Source organism: Drosophila guanche, unplaced genomic scaffold (genome assembly GCF_900245975.1).
Source record: "Drosophila guanche unplaced genomic scaffold, DGUA_6, whole genome shotgun sequence".
In the NCBI taxonomy this organism is placed as follows: Eukaryota; Metazoa; Arthropoda; class Insecta; order Diptera; family Drosophilidae; genus Drosophila; species Drosophila guanche.
The window spans coordinates 11,366,854-11,388,202 of NW_022995743.1; the positions used below are offsets into that span (position 1 = coordinate 11,366,854).

General features: G+C 48.0%; 4 protein-coding genes across 4 annotated transcripts in view; 1 reads left to right on the forward strand and 3 right to left on the reverse strand.

The window, feature by feature from the left end:
- Window positions 1-21,349, forward strand: part of LOC117580399 — a 43,550-nt gene that overhangs the window by 7,478 nt on the left and 14,723 nt on the right. The window contains exons 2-4 of the mRNA XM_034266948.1: window positions 3,451-5,613; window positions 14,154-14,461; window positions 20,787-20,961. Of these exons, the coding sequence (XP_034122839.1) occupies window positions 3,842-5,613; window positions 14,154-14,461; window positions 20,787-20,961 (2,255 nt within the window). The 5' untranslated portion in view covers window positions 3,451-3,841. The remainder of the gene's footprint in view (window positions 1-3,450; window positions 5,614-14,153; window positions 14,462-20,786; window positions 20,962-21,349) is intronic.
- On the reverse strand, window positions 5,759-6,418 carry LOC117580453 (S-phase kinase-associated protein 1). Its single transcript, XM_034267025.1, has 2 exons — window positions 6,407-6,418; window positions 5,759-6,323 (listed from the first exon to the last, which is right to left on the reverse strand). The coding sequence occupies exon 2, from the start codon at window positions 6,286-6,288 to the stop codon at window positions 5,791-5,793; it is 498 nt and encodes a 165-aa protein (XP_034122916.1). The 5' UTR covers window positions 6,289-6,323; window positions 6,407-6,418; the 3' UTR covers window positions 5,759-5,790.
- On the reverse strand, window positions 17,406-18,877 carry LOC117580469 (odorant receptor 59b). Its single transcript, XM_034267051.1, has 3 exons — window positions 18,108-18,877; window positions 17,692-18,049; window positions 17,406-17,622 (listed from the first exon to the last, which is right to left on the reverse strand). Exons 1-3 carry the CDS (start codon window positions 18,875-18,877, stop codon window positions 17,554-17,556), a joined length of 1,197 nt encoding a protein of 398 aa, XP_034122942.1. The 3' UTR covers window positions 17,406-17,553.
- On the reverse strand, window positions 19,226-20,525 carry LOC117592152 (putative odorant receptor 59c). The gene is made up of 2 exons (XM_034285718.1): window positions 19,744-20,525; window positions 19,226-19,667 (listed from the first exon to the last, which is right to left on the reverse strand). The coding sequence occupies exons 1-2, from the start codon at window positions 20,523-20,525 to the stop codon at window positions 19,226-19,228; spliced, it is 1,224 nt and encodes a 407-aa protein (XP_034141609.1).

The following is a 21,349-nucleotide window of genomic DNA, read 5'->3' on the forward strand; positions in this document are numbered from 1 at the left end:
AGAAAAACACTGTACTTCCACATCCGCAAAAGCTTAAATAATACAAAGCGCACAAACACCTACGCAAGAAATCAGGGGAGCCAGGAGCAGGAGCTGGAGACAAGCAAAGCAAACAAACAAATAAATAAATAAATACCCGGCACACAAGCATCGGGAGAGAGAGAGATGGAACGGATGCGACTTCGTTTTAATCCACAAATGGTAGCTAATGAAGGAAACAGTTTTTGCTCAAAGGCAGAGAAAGGGAGTGGAGCAGCAGCTCGACTGTTGCCTGTCTTTTGGCTTTTGGCTTTTGCAATTTTTATTTTCATAAATTCTCAAAGCATGTTTGCCAGCTCATAAAAACGCAGTACTCCCGCACACACACACACACACACAGGGAATCATCCCCTCCTTACACATTGCCATTTTTATCTCCCTCTTCCGCTTTGGCAGGATACGTACACTGGCGTAGTCGTCGTATAGAGAGGCAAAGCCAAGCGCCCAAGTGGCTCATAATCTGAGCAATTTGCTTGCGTTTTATGTGATTTTTGTTGCTGGTATTAGTGGCTGTAAAGAATACACACCATATCCCAATCCCCCACAAAGCCATATCCAACTCAGGTTGAGTAGTGCGTCTCTGCATCAGCTGATCGGCCGATGTGTGCATCATTTGTATGCAAATTGAAAGCATCTTGTTTGACTCTCCATACATAACCGAAGAGCCTGTGCAGCAGAGACGCGGGTCTCTCCCCTTTATGCTGTTTAAATTTGAAATTAAATTCAAATCGAAATCAATCAAATTGTCGACAGCACCTGACGAGGCTGCAGAATTAATGAGTTTTGACCAAAAATCAATTACATTTCCATGGCATTAATATTGTACGAATGCCAGGCAAACAGGTCGCCTCTCTCTCTCTCTCTACTGGAATGGAGCGAAAAATTATCCAATTTAAAAGTCAAATGTCATTTTTTCGCCTTTCTCTTTTTTTCAACCTGCTCTTTCTGTTGATGTTTTTGTTTGTTTGCCAGCCAGCACATAATGTGAATTACCCAACAAAGGTGATGGCTGGCACTCTCTTGATGAAATGGAAATGGAAATGGAGATGACGGGTGACGCTGATGCTGATGCTGCTAAATTTTTCAACTACCCTAAGCCAAGAGAGTTGGCTGCTTGTGCAAGTAGAGAATTTGTCTCCCAGGGATTCATTTCCATTAGGGTATCCCCATGCACAGGTATCCCACACCTGCCTGTGTTCCTGTTTCTGCTTCCGCTTGCTTTTTTGCTATTTTGGCCAAAGACATTTCCTTCCTTCCGCCACTGGCAAAGGCAGAAAAATTACTTGAATTTAATTTAATGCTAAAAACTTTGTCACTGGCACGCAGCTCGCTGTTAATGTGTTTGCATAAATTTGAAGCAAAAAACAAGAGTGCCAAGTGAATACTTTGGATGGGTTCTTCGGAGTTTCAGACCCCTTCGAATCAGAATTCCCAGCATAGTATTACCAGTGCTGGCCATGGGCAATTAATCAAGCTGCGCACACAGGTCACAGTTTTGCTGGTTCACCTCTACCAATGCAATTGCTGCTCTCACCAAATTGGATTCCTGTTTGTTTTCCCAGATAGATGAGAGATGGGAGATGGGAGACATGTGGCATGGGTGGGAGCAGAGTTTGAGCCAACTGCCTTGCACCACCTGCAGCCACTTAGCCATGAAAGGGGCGGCAAGCTTCTGCAAAAAAAAAAAAATGAGGAAAAACAGAATGGAGAATGGGGAATGAAGTCAGGAAAAGCGGAGCTGTCAACGCACGGAGGAGGATGTACATACATAGTTGCTGCTGGGGTCAAGAGTGTGTCAAGGGTTAAGTGCATGGGAATGTTCCCCCCCGACGCTTTCTCGTCTTTCGTAATGCATTAGCCGTGTCGGACACACGGTGGAGGGGTTCCAGGGTGAGGTGTGTTCAGAGGTTAACCAAAAGCCAGCAGAACTTCTCCGCTCGCTGCGAAAAACGTAGAAAGCATTTTGGGAACCTCTGTCTCTGTGACATTTAGTAATATTTAGTACATAAATAGAACTGTCCAACTTTATAATCCCACCCCCGCTTTCCCTCCCTCTCTCCTTAGCTCTGTCCGCCAAGACCAATTGTTTATTTATTGTTGGATTCGCTGGCAACCTTGCAACCCCCCAGGGGAAAAACAAAACGGATACACGACAAATTCGTGTGTAAAAAATGCATAAGTGTTTTCCATTTTGATTTTTGGATATCCATGCTAAAGCAGCAGCTGATTTGACATTTACTCTGCCACTTACTGTGTGCCATTTTCCCCACTTGCCTTTGACGCTGTGGAAAACTTGGTTCAACTGGTTGCTGACGCTGCCAGATTGCTGCATAGTTCGCGATTCTAATAGAATATTAATGCAACGACAAAATAAATCATTTTGATTCAGTTCAAGGCAAAACTTTAAAAAATGTTTCATGAATTTCTCGTTTATCTGAGGCTAAGGCCCATAGTCCAGCTGCTCTGCCTCGTCGCTGGCTGCATGGGTGTCAATTACTCTTGCTGCTGCCACACTCTCTGCCCTGCTGGCTGTTGCTTTTGTGCTACGGTCTGTTGTCTGTTGTCTGTTGATGTTTTGGCCTTGCCTTGAAGCAATTTTTATGGCTCATAAAATTCGAAATTAGAACTGGATGTGGATGTGGATGTGGATGTGGCGCTGCCTTCCACTGAAATCTGGTAGCTTTCGCGAGTGGATTTTCTTTTGCAGAATTAGTGGGTATTACATTTAAATGGCATATAATTTGTTAGCGCCATAATATTTATGCGAATTGTGGCCGTACACTTTTATTTATGTTCACTCAGTTGCCAGCACTGGCAGTTCTGCCAGCTCCTGCCCACAGCACCTTCCCATTGAGAGGCATCCAGCAGTGTTCAGTCCCCAAGCTGACAATCAAAAGAGGAGATTCCCCCCTGCCTTTCACTTGCCACAATGCATTACGCCACTGAGCGATACACAGCGGCGTATGCGCAATATTTTGCTGCCTGGGGAAACAATTATTTATTTTTGTTGCCTTCTGCGTAGATGCGGAAATTTTTAATTGCCGCCTTTGCCTGTGAGAATATTTGAGAGAGAGAGAGAAAAGGATGGCTGACGGCGTTGTTCTGCCAAAGCTTTTGTGGGCTAAGGGCACGTGGCTAAGAGAGAAGTCCACGTCCAGCTCAACTCTCTTCCAGCAAGGCACACAGAGCCGCTGGAACGTGCGACCTTGCGCTGGCACGCAGCTTTAGTGGCAAGTAAACAACAAAAGAGACTCGAATAAATCACAGAAAGTACAGCAAATATTTTGCAAGCCAACAAAGAATGAGCTCTAGTCCCAACCTTTGCCAAACCAATAACAAAACAATCAACTTTATGCTTACTTTTGAGTTTAAGTCTGGCTAATCGTTTGCTTTTCCTTTTTACCATTTCAGTTTCAACATCGCATCGGAGTAACAGGATACAGAAATACAGCAAGGAGCCAGGGGGGGAGGCAATATGACGGCCCTGTCTTTACGCTGGCCATGGGCTCGCGCTCGCGGAGGGGGCATCATGTTTTCGCTTTGGCCTTTGATGATTGAACGAACATTCCAGCTGGCGTAAGCAGAAGGACACACAGAGCCCAGCGACAACGCAATCGATAGCCACACAAAGGATCGCTACACACACCCGAAGGGCAAAGCGCCGATCAGCCAATCAAAGTGTGCCCCCAGAGCAGCGGATAGCGCACCATAGGGGCATTGGTATTCCATTCAATTGACTGCGAACCCGCGGCACAGAGTACAACAACAAATCCAGAACAGTCGGCGCTGCAGGTTCCTCGGAATGAGCAGCAACAGCAGCAGCAGCAGCAGCAGCAGGCGGAGAGCAGCGGAAAGGCAAAGGCTGAGGCCTGAAGCCTGTCGGCTGCTACTGTGGTTGGGCATGCTGCTGCCATTGATTCTGCTGCAGTTGGGGCAGGGACAGGGCCAGGCGGTGGCGGCGGCGGCGTCAGATCTAGAAGCCGCAACACCCATTGGATCCCCACGGACTCGCAACAAAGCGGAAGCTGAAACCCTGATGGCGGCTGGCGACAGCTTCAACATTCGCCACGGGCGCTCCCGCACCTCCCATCTGCTGCACAGCACAAACATCAACAGCAATGACACAAGTGGCGGTACCAGCCTCGCACGCCCCAGCCCAGTCACGCCCACGCCACACCCTGAGGCAGGTGGCACAACAAGCGCCCCAGTCACGCATAAAATACGCAAATTGCATAAGAAGAAAATCAACGAGAGCATTCGAAAGAGCGTGGACAAGAGCCTGGGTGTGCTCCATCCGGCCAAGAATCATCGCAGCCTCGCAGAGGCCGAACATCTGCAGGGTCGCCCACCCACCAACGACGACGAGGACCATGAGGATGAGGATGAGAACGAGGACACGGCCGCTCTCAGTGAGGTCATGCAATTGGCGGACGAGATTGATTTGGAGAATTCATTAGAGTCGGCTTACCAGAATGTTGTCGTTGGCTTGACTGCCACGCCCACGCCCACGCCCTCGCCCATGCCACAGCCCCAGCCCCAGCCAACGTTCCCTACGGTAGCAGCGGCAGTTGTCAAATCAACTTCGACACGTGCCACAGGTGCAGCCGATGGAGCTCTGCAACGGCGGCCATTTCTGCGTGCCAACATTGATGATGCCAATTACGCGGAGGATGAAGCGGCCATGGAAGACTCCCAGGAGCTGGATGTGGATGTGGATGAGGATGAGGACGAACCGTTATCGACCACTTCCATGCCGAAAATTGTGAAATTTGCGCCTCATCATGGGGCAAGAACACGTCTGCTGCCAGTGAACGGCAGCAGCTGGCAGGGAGGCAAACGAGGAGACGAAAGCGACACTGGACGCCGCTCAAGAGACTCTACAGAATCCGATTACCGTCTCGATTACTCGCATTCACGCAGTGAAAACGATGCCTTCAACAATGACGACAATATCGCTGAAGTCGATGCCGATGACGATGACGATGATGATGATGATGATGATGTCAACGCGGCAAAGAAGCAGTCAAATGCCAGGTTGCCCTTTGAGGATTTGCAGCTGCTCAATGACAGCAGCAGCCGCAGCCGCAGCCGCAGCCTCGGCAGCACCACAGATGGATGGATGGATGATGGCAATCGGAATGGAGGTCCTGGCGCCGAGGCGCGCTCTCAGGCCAACATGGAGGTGAACCAGATCCATTTCGAGGGCGAGGGTGAGTCTGAGGCTGTGCTGGATACCTCAGAGGTAACCATGGACGACGGCTATCCGCCGGAGGTGCAAATCGATGACAACACCAAGCAGCTGGTCATCGAGGATGTCGAGGGCACCGACGACGACACAGACGCGGAGAACATGGAGTCGAATCAGCTAACGGCGGATGTAATCAATGCCAGGGACAGCAAAATAGATTTGGTCTCCAAGTTCCTGCAGTACATCGAGCAGCAGCACTTGATGGGCTCCAATTGTGTGGCCGGCACATCGCTGAATCTCGGCGAGGGCGTGGTCGACCGCTATGCCCAGGACCGTTTCCGCGTGGAGGCCGAGGTGGCCGTCAATCGTGCCAACATGTTGACCAGGTAAGGGCACAAAAAAAAGTACACAGTCAAAGCGAAAGTTCGCTCCACTCTCCTTCGTATTATTATGCACATGAGAAACTTTTCCAATCGAAAGTTTGGCCGCATGCAAGTTTGGGGGAAATGGAAAAAAAAAACTCCAACTTGGTTTCTCAGTGTAGAGAGATTTTTGCCATTAATTTAGTTATCATCTTCGCTGTCGCTGCTACTGACGCTGCTCTCAATTTCGCACAAATCCTCTTCTGTGGCCTCACGTGGAATGTTGAAGATGAGGCGAATCTCGTCGGGTGTGTGGCCCTTGATCATGTTGGCCACCGTCTGGCAGGCGGCATTCAGCAGTGCCCTAATGTCCAAGTAATTGGCGGCCATGATCAGCTCGAAGAGCGTGCCCTGATCCACAGTTGCCAGGAAGTCGGCATCCCACTGGCAAATGGGACATTGCTCCGTTTCGTCATCTTCCGCGGGAGGAACGTCATTTCTGTGGTACTGTGCCCAGCTCAGGATTTTCTGCAGCGTCGTTGAGTTCACATTGGGCACGGGTATCAAGGGTTGCTCCTTCACCTCGTCCTCCAGGCGGCAGTCCTCCAGCATGTGTCTAATGGTGCCCGAACATTTGGCAGTTTCGGCATCGGTGTCGAAAACCACACCATCGGAGGACTCCAACCTAATGACGGGCATTGCCTCTTACGAATTTGGAATTTTTTAACAAAAAACTCAACTGTTTTGTGTGTGTGTCGAATGCTGGAATGATGCCACAAAGGTAAAGCGATGCGAGTTTTGTTCACTAAAAATATACAAAACAAATATTCCCATCGTTCTGCTGCTATTTCCCTCATCAATTGATGGTCCAATTTCAACTTCTGCATCGTTCGGCAAGTGTCTTTTGTCCGGGGAACTGTTGCCCAGGACTACTTTTGACTCGGACACGGACACGGACTCTGTGTGAGTTTTCTCTTTCGCTGCGTGCCCTTACTTATGTTTGATAAAAGTTCAATTACTTAACTGAAAATGGGCAAGCGCACGTTGCCGTTCTCCTGGCAAAGAAAAAACAAAAACGAAAGTTTTTGTGTCCAGGACTTTGATTTATCCAAGGAACGACCGCAACTGCGGTGGTTTTTTCTTCAACAATTTTCCAGCTGGCCAATGTGTGGGAGTCTTCTTTACTTCAGTTTGTTTTGTTGCCCCGTGCCCCGTGCCCCGACCATGTTCATTCCTGATTCCGTCATCGATTCGGTAGTAGCTGGCCAAGTGACAATCTCAAGGACATGCCAGGGAGAACTAGTCGTTGCCTTCGCAGCAGCACCACAAAAGTTTCGCCCACAGTTTGTGCGTTCTTTTTTCTCATAGATTTTCTGTTGTTCTTATTGTTGTTGTTGTTGTTCCTTTGCCTGCCTTTGGTTTTGGTTATGTAGCAGCCCGAGCCCCAGCCAAGAAGAACAATAAACACAAAGTTTCATCATTTGACGCATATGTGGGCACTGGCCAGGACTCCATGGCAGTGTCCAGCTGCCTTCTGCCTGCATATGTCCATGGAGTACATATTATATCTAAATGTGTCGATGTGTGCGCTCTCCTCCATGCGGACACTAGACATTGAATTTATGTCTTTGTGCAGCGCAAAGAAAAAAAAGAAGAATGTGGAAACGTTCTGCTGCTGGTTTTGGTTTGGTTTGTGTTTCCCTCGTTCTTACCTCAGCAACGAAGTTGAGCCAAAAAGTGGGAGAGTCATTCGTAGTTACCTTTCCTTTTTGCTTTATGATAGAGCTGAAGTAGCAGTTGATTGGTTTTCTTCCAGCAAGCAGGCAAAATTCACAACAAATGCTTGGAAAACCGAAGGAAAATGTTGTACTTAGCCCTGGATATGCATTAGTCGAAACCCACTAAACGTTTTGGCTGACTTTCCTGCAGATTACAGAGCGAAATCAAAGCCATTTGTTCGAAAAACTCATTTGTTAAAAGCCACGAGCGAACACAAAGACAAGAAGCAATCGGCAAGGACAGCTGCTAGGGGATAAGAAATGACATGAATGACAAAGCTGACAAATCTAATGAACAAATGCCGCTTGTCAATAAAGCGCACAAACAAACAATTAACCAGACCAAAAGCAACTTGACAAATTAAGTGACGGCGAGGGAGAGGGGCCAGGGCCAGGGCCAGGGCCAGGGCAAGGATCAGGGCCCACTGCTTTGGTCTGGGTCTGGGGAGCAATAAAACGTCAAAATCACACAGCAGAAATGGCTGTTAAACTCAAATGTCAATAAATTAAATTGTGTTCATGGATCGGGGATACGGAATGCCGGCATCTGCCATCGGGATCAACATTATTGCATTTAGTGTCATATGTTTTGGCATTTGTTTTCATTATTTTGTTGGCCAATATGTAATGTTGCCCCTGGGAGCAGAAGGGCCAGCCAGAAGTTTGGCCCAGGCTTTGGCTGATTTATTCAGTCGCTTCGAACTCCGAGCCGCCATAAATCTGATGAGAGATATCTGCCCCAGCCAGCTGGAAGTCTGAATCGGCTGCCCAAATCGCAAATCTGTTGTTCATAATTTCAAGAGGTGTGCGGCAGGGGCTAATCAGGGTTTTGTTTTAATCAGTTTTTCGTTGTGTTAACTTAATCAGCAGGAGCAGACCGGAAAACTTTTACTGTAGCTAGAGGGGAGGGAGAGCGAGAGTTGCGACAGCCTGCCATAGATACTAATTGAAGTTATTGTTTTGTGATACATTGTTATCGCTGCTCCATCCTTCGTTTGTGCTTTCCGGTACTGGGCTGGCTGGCTGACTTTCGTTCTGTTTTGTTTCTTTGTTGTGCAAAGAAAAACAAGAAAAACATTTAACGAAAACAAAAGGATACAGCAGCAGTGGCTATAGCTTCAGGGGTGTCCTCGAGGTGGAACAAGTGGCAGGAAAAACAATATCAATTCAAGTTGAAAATTACGAGCTTCAATTGTTTTCTTGCCTTGGCCACTTTTCGTTAGTTTCCGTTCACGCCGCACCGCCAAAGTGTAGACAGCAAACAAAAAGTAGCAGCAACGACTCCAATACACACACACACACACACAGGAACACACAAGGAACATGCAACAAAAAGTGTTGAAACGTATGAGGGGGGACAAAAGTTTTAAGTACTTAAATGTGTTGTCGTCTAGGTGAGAGAATGCTGAATGAGGAAGGAGTGGCCAAGGGGAGCCAGAAGCTAGAAGCTTGCCTTGGAAAAACTGTGAAATTGAGCTTCCGGTTTCTTGTTCTCCTCGAAAACAAGAGAGCGAGATAGACAGCCGCCATGCCATCATCGTCGTTGCCCCCCCTTTCAGCGCTTCAACTCTTTTGATGCGACACATTTCTATCAGTCTCTCCCTCTGTCACGCTCTGCCTTCTGTCTCGCACAAGCATTTGTTCAATGATTTTGTTTTTCACTTGAACTTTTGGCAATAAACTGAGCAAATAATTTATTGCTTGTTCGTTGCTTGTTCAGCGCTTGTTCCGCTCTCTCGTTCAATTGTTGTTCGTGAAAAAGTTGGTGGCACTTCTTTTATTTCTTGGGTGGTGGGTGGGTGGCCTTTGATTTCACCTCATGAAAGTCATCGAAATTGAAATCTGCATAAGCGATGCACTTTTCAATTGCCAACGTCAATGAAATGCGACAACGGCAAGGACACCAAGGCAAAAGGCGACACCCAAGGAGGGTGCGATGGGTGGGGCTGCAGCCACTCGTTTGCTTAATCTCCAAGCAAAGTTTTTGCCAACGAATGCAAGAAATCCTGCAGCACGTGGCATTGTTTCGCTTGATTTCGCTCAGTGTGCGGCGAGCGAGCGAGGGAGGGATTTTTGCGCTGCTTGATTTACTCTGCACTGCTTCGTGCACTGCTCCGCGGGCGGTGCTAATAATGCCCATGCATGGCCCTGCTTTACCCTCAACTTTTTATTGTTAGCAGCGCTTGCAGTTGTCTACAGTGGAGCCTCACCCCCAAAATGGAAATTGTTTTCATTCTGCGGCGAACAATCCTAATGTGCATGCCCCGTGCTCTCCCCATGCCAACCTAAGCAGGATCATGGTGCAACTGACATGGACATGTTCATGCCTTCTGCCAGCTGTAGGCCACCCGCCGGTACATGTATCCTATCCCCGTCACTACCACCGCTGCCACTGGGCCGCGGCCTTTTTCCAGTTGGTTTATTTTAGTATCCTCGCATCTGAGTTTGACTTTTTGTTGCTGCCTCCTCCTGCCTCCTGCCTGACTGCCTGACTGCCTGACTGCCGCTGTTGCCCTTTCTTTTGCTGGCCGCCACCGCTACCACTGCAGCCCTGTGGTACGCTTTGTGCAACACATGTTGCCATAACTTAACAGCTTAACAAACTTGTCGAGTAGACACCGAAAAGCGGAAAAGCGGAAAAGCGGAAAAGCGAAAAACGACACCCGTCCCCCCGCCCCCACGCCTCTTGAGAGTCGCTTCCATTTCCACTCTTTCCACTGAAGTGGCTGTCGTCCCACTTGGCGAATGCGTAACATTTAAGCCGCAGCTACAGTTCTCTGGGGGCGCCGCAGTCTATTTTTGCGCAATAAAAACATTTGCCACTCTAGCGACCAAAGACAGCAGCCCAGGATCATAGGACAGACCAAAAGAGAAAGCAGAGCAGAGCAAAGCCTCATAGACGCATAGCTGCCGCATTTTGGTAGCCAAAGTTGGCCTTTGCCAAAGGCTGAAAGTCGCAGGGCCCTCGCGAGACGCGACTCATTATGCTCGACTCATCGGCATCCTGCCCTCGAAGCCTGGAAGCCTCCCCCTGCCAGCCGTTAGAGTGTTCGTGTTCGTGTTCGTGTTCCCGGGCGAAACTTTTTTGGCAACTTCTGCGCGGCACAATGGGCGCCAGCAATAATAATCATCAGGCTGGCAAAAGTACGTTGAAAAGAAGTTACCAACTTGAAAGCAATTAATGGACTAAATCAAAAAGGCATTTTTCAAACAACAGCTTCAAGGGAGCATAGCAGTGGTTGGTGGACTTGAGGGGTTGGGGTTTGTGACCAGTACAAACATGTCAACAACAAGTGCCGCCTCGAGGCTCATTTAGCCGCAGAGCAACCAACAGCAGCAGCAAAAACCAAACAGGGAACAAAGCATGAAGAAAAAACAACAACAAGAGAAAAAGAACAAGGAAAGGAGCAACCCAACAGGCAGCAGCAGGAACTTTTAATTAATTGAACTCCTTTTCCTGTTGGATAATTGAACACACACACACACATGCCACAGGAGGCACTTTTATCGAGGCAATTTTCCTCTTACTTGGCCTAACTTTTGATCTTATTTTGTATATTGTTTTGTCTTTGTTGTCTTCTATGCTCATTAATTCGAATAAAGCAAGCAAAATTGTCAATTAGCTGGCTATAATGTTTGAGTAAATTGATGAAACGAAAACGACAGAGTTGTGCCACAAGGGATACATTTTCAAGTGCCATTCTCAACTGCTTGCACTGACTCATTGTACTGCTTGGTGCATTGACTCCAGAGCTTGCCTGCGTGCACTGCTTGCACTGACACATTGTACTGCTTGTGCATTGATTTACATTCGAAATAAGTAAAACACAGAACATAATTAGTAGCGTGGGGCTGGAAGCATATTTACAACTTTCGACTGTGCACAGCGCTTATTCGCTTTCCCTTTTGATCATTTAATTATGGCCTAATTAAAATTGGTCAAAAAGCGTTGACCATTATGGGCTATTAAAAAGCACACCCGTCAAACAAATAAAAGGGCTAAGAACTTTGAATAAAAGGGTCGCTGACTGCTTGGTCAAAAAAAAAAAAAAAGTAAAGGTTGTCGACAGGCAGCGTCTGTGGCATCGGCATCTCCATCTCCATCGCCACCGCCGATTCATCAGCTTCATGGCCAAAGCATTTCATTCATTGAAGCATCCTTACCGGGCCCCAAGTATCCCGGGCAGACTGCTCCTCAGGTAGGTGCTCGCAGGAGCACTGCGTGTGCTTTGAATAATTAAACCGGAGCATTTCGCTTTCAATTAAGATGTCGACAGCAGTCCGAATCAGATGCTTGTGGGCCTTGTGCCCAAAGGACAACCCAAAAGTGCTCTTGTCCTGTCCGGCCCAGCCATGCCCTGTGCTTCTGTGTATCTTTAGAGCCAAGTCCAGCTGAAGATTCGTCAGACTGCAGGCTGTTTGCAAAAACAGTTTCATTACCCAATTTTCGCCCTTGGATGCCATTTCCAGGTGCCGAAATTTCGGATTTCGTTTGCAAATTTCCCACCCTCCTCCGGGTCATGCATAATTAATTGCTTTTCACGCATAACGATAATAGAATTTAATTTGCTCGCTAATGCAAGTTCGCCATTCCAAATATTTGTTTTGTTTTGCATATTTTGTTCTCACTTTTTGCTGTTGCTTTGGCTGCTGCTGCTGCTACTCTTGGCTGTTTTCTGTTTGCATTTTCTATGGCAAAATCAATACCCGTTCATCATTTTCACATCAGTCAGTCAGCGCGCAAGACCTTGGCATCGACTTGAATGCAAATACCAGTTAAGAATGAGTACGAGTATGGGGAGGTTCTGGGCGAAAGCGCTTCACCCTCGACATGCAACCTTCTCAAAAGTCAAATAACAAAAAAAAAAGAAAAAGCGGCTTAAGTGCCAGGCAGGCCCCTCATGGCATTCCGCTTCCAATTTGTTCCAAGTTTATAATACGTATTTTATTGGGCGAACGGCTCGCTGGCTGGACGGGGATCTTGTGCTAAAAATAAAACAACCTTTGAGCTACTTAATGCAATGCGAAGAGGCTGAGAGCGTGGGTATAGCATTGACCATCATTCAGTTTCATTCAGGGGCTTTAACTCGACACAACTCTTGGCATTCGGCTGCAGACACAAAGCACTCCCCCACCTGCAGCCAAGGTGGGGCGGGGAGCTTTATAGAATTTCCAAACACAACCGCACAGCCACTGGGGCTACGTTCTACTTCTCGGAGTCTGGCTTTAGCGCTGGCTCTACCTGCAGACAACCATAGACAAAAGCTAAAACGTAAAGGGGGAAACACTTTCAAGTACTTAGTAAGTTACTTACTCCTGGAGCCCACACCAACACCCACACGTACCTGAAGCTTGTTTGCTGCTTGTTTATTTCAGCCCTTGCCCCAGAACACAGCACAGCACTGGAGTGTTGAAAAGTGTCTTAAACACACTTCCACACCCCCAAAAAGGTAGCAGACTGCTACAGTAATCATAGCAACAGCCAATTGGGATTATACCAGAGAGAGAGAGACAGAGAGTATCATAGCCAAATGTGTACTGGAGCTGCCACAAATGGGAATGCAGTTAGATGCATTGATAATTGCAGCATGAGCTGAGTGAGCGCTCAACCGAGGGCCAGGGGCTGGCTCAAGAGCCATAAATAACGAGAGCCAGAAAAAAGAGAAAGCGAAGCGAAGCTGTCAACTCCATGTTGAGCTCTGCTAAGTCAGCATTATCACCAGACAACATCCTCCTCGCCTCGTCGTCATTAGGCGACTTTTGAGCCGTGACATGACCTTGGACATTGTCTGGCTGGAGGGAAGCGATGGGCGCTGACAAATGCTGTTGACATTTACAAATGAGGCCCACAAGCGAATTAATGAGCCACGACCAATTAGCGAGCGAGTCACATAAGGGAGCCATGACTGTGGCTTGTCGCTTGCAGAAAGTATATCCCATAAGTAGATCTGGGTCCCGGGGGCTAAGTATCTGCTCTGAATACTGCTGCTGCTGCTGCTCGCCGGCTAATGTATTGGTAAATCCAATTGAAGGCAGCGTTGTAACATTTCTGCTCTTAAAGGCACATTTTAATTAATATTTCTCAGAGAGACAGAGAGAGAGAGAGAGAGAAAGAGGGGGCGGAAGGTCACCTCCGCGTGTACTCTTGGCAGAAATCTTGAATGTAATTTTCTCGTTTACTCATTTTCCGCACCCACATTGCTCTCCACGGCTGGCAGAAGCGGAGGTGTGGCAGAAGGGGGCAGGCAATGTGGGTACGTGGGCACAGACAATAGCCGGGCAGCCGCGCAGCGCACTTGAGCGCAGCTTGAAGGCGGCTGCGCCTATAAGTATGCACTTGTAACGAGTCAGTCCGCCCGCCTGGCACAGCCTCCTACGTGAAAGTGAGCCGAGCCCTACCCCACAACTCTCGAGGTGGCTATAAAAATAGGAATGACAGGCCGCCGCCGCCGTCGCCGCCGTCGCCGCCAACGTATTAAAAATGAGAGAAAGGCAATCCGGGGTGTTCGCTCCACTGAGCCACTTTCGTTTTCGCTTTCCGGTGCACTGCTTGAAATCCTGCACCAGCCAGGATGATTATATTATATTTCAGCATACATATGTATGTACATGGTGTACATAATTGATGCCGTAAATGGGGTTTTGCTCAACGACTTTATCCTACATTAAAGAACTTTTTTCATCCATTTTAAATGCAATTTCCTGTCGGCCTTGCCGCATAAATTGCATTTTTTTTTTGTAGTGTCCAAACTATTATCCGATGCGTCTCTCTTGTGTCTCTTGCAGAATATTTAAGACAACGGGGCAGCGGGTGCAGGAGGATGTCAACCTGCTGCATGCCTCTGTGCTATCGATGGTGGAGTTTGACGATGATATATTCGCGGCCGGAAATTGCTTCGATTGGAACGAACATCCCGCACAGCCGGGCCTCTTCTGTCCGTTTGCCTACCGCCTGCCACCGCCGAATCTGGGCGCCATCTTTGCCAAGGATCTGGCCATGGAATATCACTATCTGGGCAATACCTCCGAGTGGTTCTTTCTGGCCCGCAAGAATGCCGAAAAGGTGATAGCACGCAATGAGCAGTATCTAAAATGTAAGTACCAGAAAGCCATATAAAAATGTCCTACGACTGTGCCCCTCCACTGATTTATGCCACGGACAGTCTTCTGTCTTATTTATGGGTGCCACGCAGATAGCGCGGAGACAACGCCCACTGCCTTATGCCTTTTGTGCGACATGTACACAATTTATATGTATATATGGCATTGAATATTTATACATTTTCGGGTAGCTTTAATCTCCAACTTCATTAGTCACTGGCCCCCAAAACTCTAGCCCTAAGGGGCTGCTGCCTAATTGCGTTGCCAGTTGGGAGAGGCATATTTCACCATGTTTTATCATCAGCAAGAGTCCTCCCAACAATTAAGCGTATAAATAAAACGAAAGTGTGTCTGCCCCACGCGAATTCAAAAGTTCCATTTGCAATGTAGAAATGGAAATTGCCCTGCCACCGAATCTCACATTCCGCTGTTAATTAGCTGCGATGGCCAGGAGCAGGGCCAGGACCTACGTTCGCCTCACCGATTACATCTAATCCCATCACACGGTTGGTCCATTCGACTTGACCCCGGCAAAGCTGTTACACTGACAGGGACAGTGATGCGTGTAAGCTAATTTTATGCAAGAGTTGTCGCTCCACCTTCACTGACATCAACTCAACCTCAACCCAGAAGCCTCAGCTTCATCCTCATCATAGCTGTAGCCATAGCCATAGCCATAGCCATAGCCATAGCCCTGCAGCGTGGGATCGAGTTTGTCAGCCCGTCTGCTGTTGTGCGTCTTGAAATTTGTCTTGTCTGGTGACTGAAGTTTCCCTGGATTATCCTCCAGTATTCAAAGTTTAACAAGCAAAGTTTTTGCTGTGCAGCGAAAAGTGATTACAAACAACACACAAACAATTTAATGTCGTTGAATTAGTTTTAATGATGTCAACTTATCCTCACACCCACCTTCTGTGCCGCTCAACTTTCCCCTGTTTGATTGCATAATTTCACACTCCGACACCAAAGTGTGTTGATCAAGCAAAGGGGGGAGCGTAAAGAGTTAAATGCACTTTAACAATATTTCATTTGCAAAATGAAAGGCAACGGCTGCATCGATTGCCCCTCATCGTGTCCTGTTTGTGTTTGTTATGCGGGCATGCAAATTATTTGTTTGTTTGCCTGCCCGCCGCTAATACACACTAAATGCCGCATGAGTATTTCGTATTTTGGTATTGGAATGCGGCAAACGACACGGGCCACGGGCCACGGGCAAAGCCACAGAGAAACAATTGCATGGCGGAAGGCTATGCAGGAATTTAGCTGCGAAAATCCACCCACATATGTATGTCGAGCGTCCACACAGTCGAACAACTGGACAGAGGGACAGACTGACAGAAGAACAGATTGGCACAGCAAAGAGGGGACACGCTGTGGTAATGGCAGTGCAGAAAAATGGAATCGAAAGCAAACAAACAGCTCGAACAGAGAGAGAGGCCTGGGTTTGCCTTTAGACCAGTGGCCCCTGCATACTAATAGCTGGTATAGTTTTAGGGTACCCAGAGCTGATTGCAGGCTGGCAGCCAACTATTTGCCATACCACTCGTACAAACATCAAAGATCGTCGTCGGTTTGCCCCCCCGGCACAGCCCATTTGTTTGTCTGGCCCAAAATTGAAGAGACAAAAGTGGAAAAGTGAAAGGCAAGAGAGAAAAAAAACCAATTCAGAACTGGGCAAACAATATTTGTGGCTCAAACAATGCACTAAAGGCAGTGGCAATTTCGGTCAGCAGCATTTATCTATTGGTCGCCATGCACACACGGCCAAAACTTTCTCAGAGTGTGAAATGCGCCGTAATGTGTGTGCGCGTGTGTGTGTCTATGTGTGTGTGTGCCGTGAACTATGATTTATGGCCTGCTGAAATACACTCTCGAGCTCGCGCTGCAAGGCCGCACACGCCGTTCGCTGCCTTTCAATTTATGTGTGCATTTGCATATTTGCGTATTCGCCTTTGGCTTTATAGTTTGTCCGCAAAAACTTTACCCTCGCTGCAGAACTTGCGACTTGCAACTGCCACTGCCACTGCCACTGCCACTGTCGCTCCTTGAGCTGTTGCAAGCTTGAGCCAATGCGATACCCGTTACCCGTTACCCGTTACCCGGAACGCTGATTAAATTTGCAACATTTTTTTGTTCTCCGTGGTGGCAAGGACAAGGCCACGGCAGGGGCCGCACACCGCAACCGATTTGCCGCCAATTCAAGTGCTATTAATTTGATTAAATTGTACATACACATACCCAGACATATGTACACATAGGTGTGCTCACGCTGCCTGAGTGCAAATTTGACTGATTACCTACTCATTGCATAATTAATAATATTTATGCCACTTGAACACACCAAATGGCCGCACAACCAATGCCGTAACGAGTGCATTAAGTAGCCTTTTCAATTTCATTATTGTGTTTAAATATATTATATAAGAAATAATGATACTCATACTCTGGAGTATGATTTAAGCTGAATTCATATTTTTAAACTACATAAAAAGCACAAGCAACTAGGAAGCTTGAAGCTGTAAGGACACAGTTTTGTTTTGTTGAACTCTACATGCCCCCAAGAGCACTCTCCGAGTGTGTATATGTTTTGTATCTGTGATGACGCGTGTGTGTGGCACGTACAATACGGAGCAGCATAACCGCAGAAATATGTCATAATATTTGCTTTTTACTCGTCGAATAGATTTCATTCCCTTTCCGTAGTTGTTATGGCTGAGCGAAGCGATTTATATTATTACACGACGCTGCGACGAGTGTCTGTGTGGGTTGGGTGCTGGGTGCCTTTCTCTTTTTGCTGTTTACAAGTCACGTGTTTAACATAAAATTTAAATAAAAACCTCATGCAATATGTAAACATTTATATGTACTTCCTGTGTGTGTCTACTGTCCTCTGGCGGCGTCTGGCTGTTTGTAATTTCCCAAACTCCAAACTCCACATTGCCATTACCATTTACCAACTAAATCAGGCAAAATCTTGTGGCGGATAAGCCCCAACATATACCAATTTTATGCAAATCGCAGAATCTCCTTTTTTTTTCCGTTACAAGTGCGGAATAATTCAGGATAATAACGTGAAACTTTGCTCCTACTGAAACTTCTCCGCCAGATTCATTTGCCGCACTATCGTGATAATGCTGAAAGCAAATTTAGCCACCTACAAACGAGGGCCAAGAGGAGTCACTTTGAGTATCGAGCGCTCGAAGCGCTCTCTGTTCAAACTTACGCTTATGTTGCTGCTCATGGAAATGGGAACGATGCCACCGGCTATGAAGATAATCGGCTGCTGGACATTGTGCAGGAAGTGGATCAGGGTGGCCTTGTAGCGCGGCTCGGCGTCCACCCAATTGGATTGGAAAATTGTGTTGGCCAGATCATCGCCGTCATCGATGAGCAAGTTGCATGTGTAGCAGAAGGGAAATGTCTGCAAAAGGATAGTAATGACAAACAGAAAGGAGGCCACGCCCTTCCAAAAGTTCGAAAAGAAGAACACATTGATGAGCGTGAGTCCCAGCACGGATCCAATCAGCGCAAATTGCACAAAGATTGTGCGGGATATCATTGGGCGGACCATGTCGCAGCATCTGCAATGCAATCGATCTGCAAACGATCTCCCTCTAGGGCCCATACTGTGGCTCTTACCTCAGTATTATCTTGTGATCAATCACACAATTGACCAGATCCTCATAGTTTTGCTGTTCACTTTTGTCGGGATCCATGCGCAGACTCCTCACATGTTCCTTCAGCACGTCCATGTGCGCCCGAAAGATGGTGATGAACATCAGGGGATACGTGTCGGACAGCTGGTCCTGCAGCACGGCAAAGGACATGGTGATGTACTCGAAGATGGCCTGTATCCACAGACTGCCCAGCCCGTCGCGCCAATCGACAAACGGATTGTACACGGACCAAGGCGGATGGCCGCCCAGCGTGTACGAGAGGAACGTGGAGCCCGCATAGCCGCAGTAGATGAAGCTGTAGATGAGGAAAGCGTAGTTGCTGCGTGCCACCATGTCGTGGATCTTCTGGCGATCGCTATCGGTCTGCAGGCGCCTGTCCAGCGTGTCCAGCAGCTGCTCCGTCTTGCGCAGCCGCCAGAGGAACGCATACGTGATGGTTGACTTCACCGATGCCCCATACACATTGATGCACACCTGCAGCGATGTGAGAAACTCGCCGGGCGTAAAGTTGCGGAACTCCTTCACGTAGCTAATGATAAATCCCACCGGCAAGTAAAACACACCAAAGGCAAAGGGCACGCAGGTCCAGAAGAGGTAGACATATCGGAGCAGCCCCGCCTTGGGCGGTATCCAACCGATGAGCCACATGGCGCGGTACAAATAAATGTTCGCCTCGCGGGACTTGACATTCTGCGTCAGCGGTGCCGGATTTATCAGCTCAAACAACACCATTTCCAGTCAGTCGGTGTTCTGTTCTGTTCTGTTGTCTGCTTGTCTGTTTTATAGCCCCACAACCATTGGACAGGTGCTCGCGGTTCACTCTGACAGACACGCCCCGGCACCCAGCCAGCACCTGGTTGGTCGGCGGGGCCTGTAATTAGACCAAACAATCGGCCAGGTAAAGTGCCAACAATGATTTATTATTAAAGTGCAACTAAACCTGCCAACAGCAAACAGGCAACAGCCAATTAGCTGGAATTGGTTAATAAATGAATCCGTTTGCAGCGTAAATCTTTGATGACTACAAAATGGGTAATGAAAACCCGTTGAAAGCTAGTGGAAAATATTGTTCTGCAACCTTTAAATGGATTCCTTTCGAAACCTCTCCGCCAGATTCATTTGATTGACAATCGTAATGATGCTGAACGCAAACTTGGCCACCGTTATGTTGCTCTGCACGGATATGGGAAAGATGGCCCCGGCCCAGAATTGGATGGGCTGCTGCACCCTGTGCAGAAAGTAAATAATTGCCGACTTGTAGCGCCCCTCCGCGTCCACCCAGTGGGAGTGAAAGATGGCAAAGGCGAGCGATTCGCAGTCCGCGATCAACAGTTCGCAGGTCATGCAGAGCGGAAAGGACTCGGTGCAAATGGCAGCGATGAAGATGACATTCGACATGGCCATGCCCAAGCTGGTGGTGAAGAAGAGAATGTTGACGGCTGCCAGACCCACGAGGATGCCAATCAGCATAAACTGCGCAAAGATGGTGGCCGACAGCGTGGGTCTAATAAGTTCACAGCAGCTGCAAGGAAAGAGCACCAATAAAGGATAAACTCTCCCGGGAAGTTCTCTCTCTCTCTCTCTCTCTGTGCGCTTACTGCAGTATTGTGCGATAATCCTTGATGCAGTCCACCAGCTGCTGATAGTTCTGCCGCTCCGAGAGCTCGGGGTTGCAGCGCAGATGCGCCATGCGATCTTTGAGTATGGCCAAATGTGCACGGAACATGGAGAGAAAAACAATCGGATAGGTGTCCGACAGCAGCTCCTGCGTGATGGCAATGCCAATCACAAAATACTCAAAGAGCGAGGCCAGCCACAACTGGCGCGTGCCCTGACGCCAGTCCACCAGCGGATTGTACAGCTGCCATGGGGCCTGTCCAGCGTACAGCGAGGCGAACAGCGTCGTGGTGGTGAACCCAACGTACACGCTGAGAAAGAACATAATAATGAGATTCGCACGGGCCACCATCGTGTGGAGTATCTGGCGCTGATTCAGCGTCACACAACGCTCATCCAGTGGGGCAATCATTTCATTGATCCGCCGCATGCGCCACATCTGCGAGTAGGTGACGCACGCCTTGATCACATTCCCAATACAATTGATGTCCACCTGCACCGAGGAGAGGAACTCGCTGGGCCCGAACATGTCGAAGTGCACCGCAAAGGTGAGTGTGAGTCCCAGTGGCAGATACAACAGCCCGAGCAGCATGGTGGTGCAGGTCCATAGAGAGTAAGCCCAACGTTGCACTTGGCCCAGTCCCTCAGGCTGCACCCAGCCCAAAAAGGTTGCCGCCCGATAAAAGTAAACGCAGGCGTCCACAGAGGCAACTCTCGCGGTGAGTGGTGCCGCTCGCAGGCGCTCAAAGAGCGGTTTCTGCATGTTTTGAAGTTCAAGTTACAACCGCCAAGGGTCTTATATACGTGTAGGAGAACGCACATTCCTGATGGCTTTTTAATGAATGGCAATTTTTGGTTTATTTATTGGACACACGGCTCGATGTCTCAATCGGGGTGCACTGTTTGCGTTTATAAAGTCATTAAGCAAGGCAGCCCACAGGGCGGAGTGGGGAGTAGCTCTAATTACAGCTTGCATAAGGGATAACGCTTACTAAGTATTCCTTTGCTCTTTCCTTTGTTGCAGCCTTCCATCTGTACTCGAATCGCACCGAGGAGCGCATCGAGGATGATACTTTGGCGGTTAAATATGAGGATGGAAGATGGTCGAAGCCGTATTACGATTGCGGTGGTGGCAACATTTGGATGCTAACCTACACGGTGCCATTCTTTGGCTATGAGAATGGCAGCTATCACTTCAAGTAAGTAAGCCACCCCCCAAAACAATGGACAGTGACTGCCAAATGGCTGCACATGGCTATAAACAATTCACAGCCAAGTGGAATTTGAAAAGGAAACTGCATTGGCCCGAAAAGTGCCACCCGAGCGAGTGCTTCCCCAGGACGAGACAATGCCGTAGAAACTATGATGAAGCGACAGCGTCAGCTTTCTGGCTTTTGTCTGTTGTAAGAGGAGCAGTGTGAGGAGTATGAGGCGGGCACTGACACTGTAAATAGCAAAAGTAATTCAATAGCTGAATGACTGTTTTTACTCAGCTTGGCTGTTCGGTTTTGCTCCCGTCTGCCCGTCGCACGTGCAATCTGCTTTAAGTTTTGGTATTTTTTTTGTTTCCTTCATCGAACCATCGAA

Excerpts from the sequence above, each read along its gene's own strand:
- LOC117580453 (XM_034267025.1), bottom strand. The coding sequence starts at position 6,288 with ATGCCCGTCATTAGGTTGGAGTCCTCCGATGGTGTGGTTTTCGACACC.
- LOC117580469 (XM_034267051.1), bottom strand. The coding sequence starts at position 18,877 with ATGGTGTTGTTTGAGCTGATAAATCCGGCACCGCTGACGCAGAATGTC. Across the intron at positions 18,050-18,107 it reads GATCACAAGATAATACTGAG|ATGCTGCGACATGGTCCGCC; the intron begins GTAAGAGCCACA and ends ATTGCATTGCAG. Across the intron at positions 17,623-17,691 it reads CCATGAGCAGCAACATAAGC|GTGGCTAAATTTGCTTTCAG; the intron begins GTAAGTTTGAAC and ends CCTCGTTTGTAG.
- LOC117592152 (XM_034285718.1), bottom strand. The coding sequence starts at position 20,525 with ATGCAGAAACCGCTCTTTGAGCGCCTGCGAGCGGCACCACTCACCGCG. Across the intron at positions 19,668-19,743 it reads GATTATCGCACAATACTGCA|CTGCTGTGAACTTATTAGAC; the intron begins GTAAGCGCACAG and ends CTTTCCTTGCAG.